The following is a 6,258-nucleotide window of genomic DNA, read 5'->3' on the forward strand; positions in this document are numbered from 1 at the left end:
GTGATTACAGAGCCTGTTATTACCCATGATTTTCTCCCCATGAAAGTCTCTGCTTGATAATCTTTTTGATAAGTTAAGAGATCTATACCTTCAAGTATAACAATCCATCATTTTCTCTATCTTCCAATCATTTTTGTGGCTCTTTTCTGCACCTTCTCCAAGTTTTCAACATCTTTTTTCAAATGTGGGCCCCAGAACTGGATGCAGTTTATTCCCCCAATCCCACGTGCAGAGGTTAAATCCTTTCCCTGCGCCAACTCACCAGCTCAGTATTTTCCACTATTAAATCAAAGGCCTCTGAGAAATCAAGGTTTGTTCAATCAGGGCTGTTCGCTTGATCCCCCAAATGTGTTCCCTTCATCCACCAATGTGCACTCTCATGAAAGGATGAAAACAGGTTTCTTCAACAAGATCTGTTCTGCATAAACCCTGCTAGCGACTGGCATTACTTACATTTCTAGACTTTTTTTTACCTAATCTTATACCCATTTTTCCATTGTTTCTTAACCTTGTCAATCTTTTTACATATAAAAAACCCCCTATCCTTTCATATTTCAATATTTTACATTTAACACAGGAATTGACATAAACCCTTTCGAGGATTTCTCTTGTTCTCAGTATACTTAACAAACTCCTTTTTGTGATCCATAGCCCTGCAAACATGGAGTTTTCCCTGATGTCTTAACGTTCCTTATCAATTTTCATAACTTCTGATTTCTATTGCTGGCCAGCTATTTTCCTTTTTTCCTTTTTCTTACATATTGCTTCCCTCCCTCTAATTGTTGCCTTCACTTTACCAAAAGTTGTTCACTTTGTTGACTCTGGAATTGTGATTTTTCTCATATCTAATAAAATGTTATCAAAGAATTACCAATATTCATTCATATTTTTCTGTCTAAATTTTTCCTCCCAATCAGTTTTGCTGACAATTTTCTTCATCTTTAGGGAATTAGTCCCCTTGGAGCACTAAGTGTCTATCGACAGTACTGGTAGGGAACTGTCCATTTGAACATAAATCAGTTTCCTTTTCTATTTTCCTCTCCTATATCATATGCTCTCCTCTTTGTCCCTTGTATGAACTAAAGTGTCCCAGACTTTTCTATCCTTAATAGAGACTGGGTGACTAAACCTCAGCACATTCCTGAACATTTTATGCTTCATCCCATATCTTGAGGATCTGAACATTTTTTTTTATTTTGTCCACTGCTGCGAATGAGCAGGTGTTTCTCTTGAGCTGCTATCACTGGGGCCCAGGTCCTTCCCCTGAGGGATGTTCTAGCTGGGATGTTTCTCCCAGCACATGTCTTCCTAAAAGGTTGTTTTCCCCCCCTCTCTGATTTCAAGCAACTGGTTGAATGGGGAACTCCCTTCAGTATGGACTCCCTATCCAGGCTCTCATTGCATTAAGAAGCAATGATGGATAACCACTAACCACACTGTGTTTCCTGCTGGTGCCTCTGAAGGTTCCCCCACCACAAAGTGTAGGAATTATTAATGCAGGGAGCACCGTACAAATATGGAATTGTATTTAGTAGGGTCATTGTTCACAGTTATTCTCTCTGAATAATGAAAATGTCATTTTTCAGTGTGTGAAGAGCGATCAATCTGCTTCTCCCATGAGAACAGCCTCCACTACTGTATGCAGTGTCTCATATTAACTTTGTCTCTCCATGCAGGCATTTCTACTGTGACCATCTACTGGGAATACACAGAAAGTCAGGGGAATGTATGGCAAATGCAGGTGACACCCTTATGCCTCAAAGTTGGACACAATTTCCCCTACGCCATGCCAGAATCTAACAAAACCGACTTCACCAACCCCTCCACCTTCATCCTACTTGGCATTCCTGGCCTAGAGGCAGCCCATATCTGGATCTCCATTCCCTTCTGTGCTATGTACGCCATAGCCGTATTGGGGAACTTCACCATCCTGTTCATTGTGAAGAGGGAGCCTAGCCTCCATGTGCCCATGTTCTATTTCCTCTGCATGCTGGCTGTCATCGACCTGGTCATGTCCGCATTCACCCTACCAAAAATGCTGAGCATCTTCTGGTTCAATTCCAGGGAGATCAGTTTCAGTGCCTGCCTCACCCAGATGTACTTCGTTCAGTGCTTCTCAGGGATGGGGTCTGGAATCCTCGTGGCCATGGCTTTTGATCGCTACGTGGCCATCTGCAATCCTCTGAGACATTCCACGACCCTGACAAACTCTGTTGTGGCCAAGATAGGCCTGAGCGTGGTGCTGCGTAGTGGCATACTCGCATTGCCCTATCCCTTCCTGGCGAGGCGGTTGCCATATTGCAGAACCAACGTCATCCCACACTTTTATTGTCAGCATATTGCAGTGGTGAAACTGGCCTGCGCTGACATCCGCATTAGTAGTTACTATGGCCTGTTTGATCTTCTCTTTGTGATTGGAATGGATGGATGTTTTATCGCCGTGTCCTATATTCAGATCCTCCGGGTCATCTTCCGCCTCCCCACAAAGGATGCCTGGCTCAAAACTTTTGGGACCTGTATCTCTCATCTTTGTGCCATCTCAGCTTTGTACATCACAGATGTATTCTCCTCCCTCATGTTCCGATTTGGCCAAAATATGCCACTGCATTTCCTCGTTCTCATTAGTGGTGTGTACCACATTGTGCCTCCTGTGCTACACCCCATCATTTACGGTCTGAGGACCGAACAGATCTGGGGCAGGCTGCTCCAGCTCTTTATCCATAAAGAGACCTAAATGTTTTCTCCCTGTGCTCTGGCTCTCAGATTGAGCTCTGTGCAGAGCTGGCTGGTCCATGATGCTGGGTCCTCTTCCCTGAATCACTTCCTGGACAGATAGAGAGACATTAAACCCTGTCCTGTCCCTACTTGCTGTGTCAATGTGATGAACTGGGGAATCAGTCTATGTACAATACACTGGGTGGCCACCTTTCTAATTGCTGGTAGATGGATCCCTGAAATTGCAATCTTGCCTCAGCTCTTCTGTCAATCCTGAACACTGCTGCATGTCTTCTCCCCAAGGCCCTACCCCATCTCTTGTTCCTCTCTTCCCCTCTCCTTGTCAGCTGTGGTCCAGTCATCTCTAAAACCAATATGTTCTCATATCTTATGGCAAGTCAGAAGAACATAAGAACGGACATAATGGGTCAGATCAAAGGTCCATCTAGCCCAGAATCCTGTCTACTTACAGTGGCCAATGCCAGGTGCCCCAGAGTGAGTGAACCTAACAGGTAATTGTTATGTAAAGCCTCTGCTCAAATGCAATTGTAAGATCTGTAACTTGTATCATTAAGTTCTGCAACCTTTTTCAGACTTGTAACTTCAGTTATTGTTAACAGAGCCTTTTAAGTTTTGTAACCTTTGCAAGCTCTGTAACCTTTTCAAGTTACTACTTGTATGAACTTACTAGCTTTGTAATATCCCATCTGGGAGGAGAGGAACTGCAAGGAGAAAGGAGCCCAGAGACAGGAGCCAGGTGTGTCTGATATAATCTGCCCTGAGAAGGAAATCACAAAATGCTGTAAAGAAAAGAAGAACTCATCTGGGAATGCTTCTCGGTGATGGACACAGAAGGGAAACTCAGTGTATGTTCCAGCAAAAGGAAGCAGCCATGGACACAAGCAGCTGCTGCTCCTTGACCTGCTCAGCAGCCTGGATTCGTGAGCGCAGGCAGACACACCCTAGATCTAGCGCACTTCAGCTTGTCAGCCTCCATGCTGTCTCCAGTAACTCTCCGCCTGTGTAAGTGTGTGGGTGCATGAGGGTACGAATGTGTGCATGTCTGAATAAGCTCCATCTCTTTTCTATCTGATCTAACAGCGGCATTGTAATAAAACTAACTACGAGTGTGACCCTGGGTTGGTTTTTAGGGAAACAGAGGTAACAGTAATGATCAGGTGACCTCTCTCCTGCCATCCATCTCCACTCTCTGACAAACAGAGGCTAGAGACACCATTTCTTACCCATCCTGGCTAATAGACATTAATGGACTTAACCACCATGAATTTATCTAGTTCTCTTTTAAACGCTGGTAGAGTCCCAGCTTTCACAACCTCCTCGGCCAAAGAGTTCCACACGCTGACTGTGCGCTGTGTGAAGAAGAACTTCCTTTCATTTGGTTTAAAGCTGCTGCCTATTAATTTCATTTGGTGGCCCCTAGTTCTTGTATTATGGGAACAAGTAAATAATGTTTCCTTATCCACTTTCTCCACATCACTCATAATTTTATATACCTCTATCATATCCCCCCTTAGTCTCCTCTTTTCCAAGCCGAAGAGTCCTAGCCTCTTTCATCTTTCCTCATATGGGACCCATTCCAAACCCCTAATCATTTTAGTTGCCCTTCTCTGAACCTTTTCTAGTGCTAGAATATCTTTTTGAGGTGAGGAGACCACATCTATACACGGTATTCGAGATGTGGGCGTACCATGGATTTATACAGAGGCAATAATATATTCTCTGTCTTTTTCTCTATCCCCTTAAGTCACTTAAGGGAAACAAGTTAGTGTTAAATTTTAATGTTTATTCTTAATTTGTTACTAACTCTGTGGAGAGAGAGACCCCATCAGGACTCCTGGCTGACAAAGCCCTGGCTGGGATGATTTAGTGGGGGATTGGTTCTGCTTTGAGCAGGGGGTTGGACTAGATACCTCCTGTGGTCCCTTCCAGCCTTGATATTCTGTGATTCTATCATATCTGGGATCTATCTGAGTTCTGGGAGTGGGGTGGGGTATAGTGGGTTGCAGCAGGAGACAGAAACATCTGGGGTCTAAATGAGAAATACAGAATGGCCATTCCGGGTAAAACCAATGGTCCAGGCAGCCCAGCAGCCTGTCTTCTGACAGTGCCCTGTGCCAGGTGCTTCAGAGGGAATGAACAGAACATGGCAATCAGCCTATGTTTCATGTGAAGCAGAAGGGGTCAGATGTCCTGAGTCTGGGCTGTCTCAGATTCATCTGGCAGGAGTTCAAGCCTCCAGCCCCAGTAGGAGCTGCCAGAGGAGGGGAAGAGCCCAGGCTGCCCCGGCTGGAACGGTAGAAGAATCTGTCAGTTCTGGCTTCCCTGAGCCCTAACCACTGCCACAGCGTGGAGGAGGAGGATAGGAGAGAAGCCCTACTCATTTCTGTCCCCTCTATCTTCCATACTGCTTCCAGCCAGGGGTTGTCTCATTTCCCCTGTCCTTAGACGAACCTCAGGGGGCGGGTTTTTTTGTGTCCCCTCTCTGACCCTTTAGGGGCTGCTCACTTCCCTCCTCTCCCTCACCCGTTCTGGAGATTTAGGCAGGTTCATGGCACCACTGATATAGTCTCTGCACTGGTGGTCTGCTCCCTCTATGCTCATTTCTGTGGGCTATAGGATCATAACAGGGCCCCACCAGAGGATCATCATAGGTCCACGACATCGTCCCACACTGTTCTGTAGGATGAACTTCACCATTTTCTGGTGGACATATGCGATTTCAAGGGTAGGGTGGGATCCCTTTCAAACATTGGGGAGACGTCCATCTCACCTTCTGGGCCACGAGGGCTGTTTTGGAGGAGTGGAGGGGGATGGTGTAGAGAGGAGGGCTTTAGATTTATTAGGAACTGGGTAAACTTTTGAGATGGGGGAGCCTGTACAGGAAGGATGGGCTTCACCTAAACTAAAGTGGATCCAGGCTGCTGGCACTTAACATTAAAAAGGTTGCAGAGCTGTTTTTAAGCTAAGAGATGGGGGAAAGCCGATTGCTGCAGAGAAGCACATGGATCGGAAAGAGACTTCTCTTAGAGGAGAGTCTATTCACAGAGATTGTGTAGGTTCTAGTCAGCAGGAGAGGATTAAAGAGGATAAACTATGGGCCAGATCAGATGATAAACAGTCGCATAAAAAAGAAGGGCAGACAAATAAACAGGGACAAGTTTTTCCAGTGCTTGTATACAAATGCTAGAAGTCTAAATAATAAGATGGATGAACTAGGGTGCCTTGTGATAAAGGAGGATATTGCTATAATAGGTATCACAGAAACCTGGTGGATTGAGGACAATCAATGGGACGCAATCATTCTGGGGTACAAAATATATCGGAAGGACAAAACAGGTTGTGCAGGGGCAGGAGTGGCACTATATGTGAAAGAAAATATAGAATCAAATGAAGTAAAAATCTTAAATGGATCCACAAATTCCATAGAATCTCTATGGATAGAAATTCCAGGCTCTAATAAGAACATAACATTAGGGATTTATTATCGACCGCCTGACCAGGACAGTGCTAGTGATGATGAAA

The 6,258-nt window shown here is 44.9% G+C and overlaps 1 protein-coding gene across 1 annotated transcript; it reads left to right on the forward strand.

The window, feature by feature from the left end:
- Positions 1 to 1,786: 1,786 nt before the first annotated feature.
- LOC127050505 (olfactory receptor 52E4-like) lies at positions 1,787 to 2,734 on the forward strand. The gene has a single exon (XM_050952274.1). It carries the CDS (start codon positions 1,787 to 1,789, stop codon positions 2,732 to 2,734), a length of 948 nt encoding a protein of 315 aa, XP_050808231.1.
- The last annotated feature ends 3,524 nt before the right edge of the window (positions 2,735 to 6,258 follow it).

The sequence above is a fragment of the Gopherus flavomarginatus genome, chromosome 1 (genome assembly GCF_025201925.1).
Source record: "Gopherus flavomarginatus isolate rGopFla2 chromosome 1, rGopFla2.mat.asm, whole genome shotgun sequence".
Lineage (NCBI taxonomy): Eukaryota > Metazoa > Chordata > Testudines > Testudinidae > Gopherus > Gopherus flavomarginatus.

Coding starts and splice junctions, on each gene's coding strand:
- LOC127050505 (XM_050952274.1), top strand. CDS start 1,787: ATGCCAGAATCTAACAAAACCGACTTCACCAACCCCTCCACCTTCATC.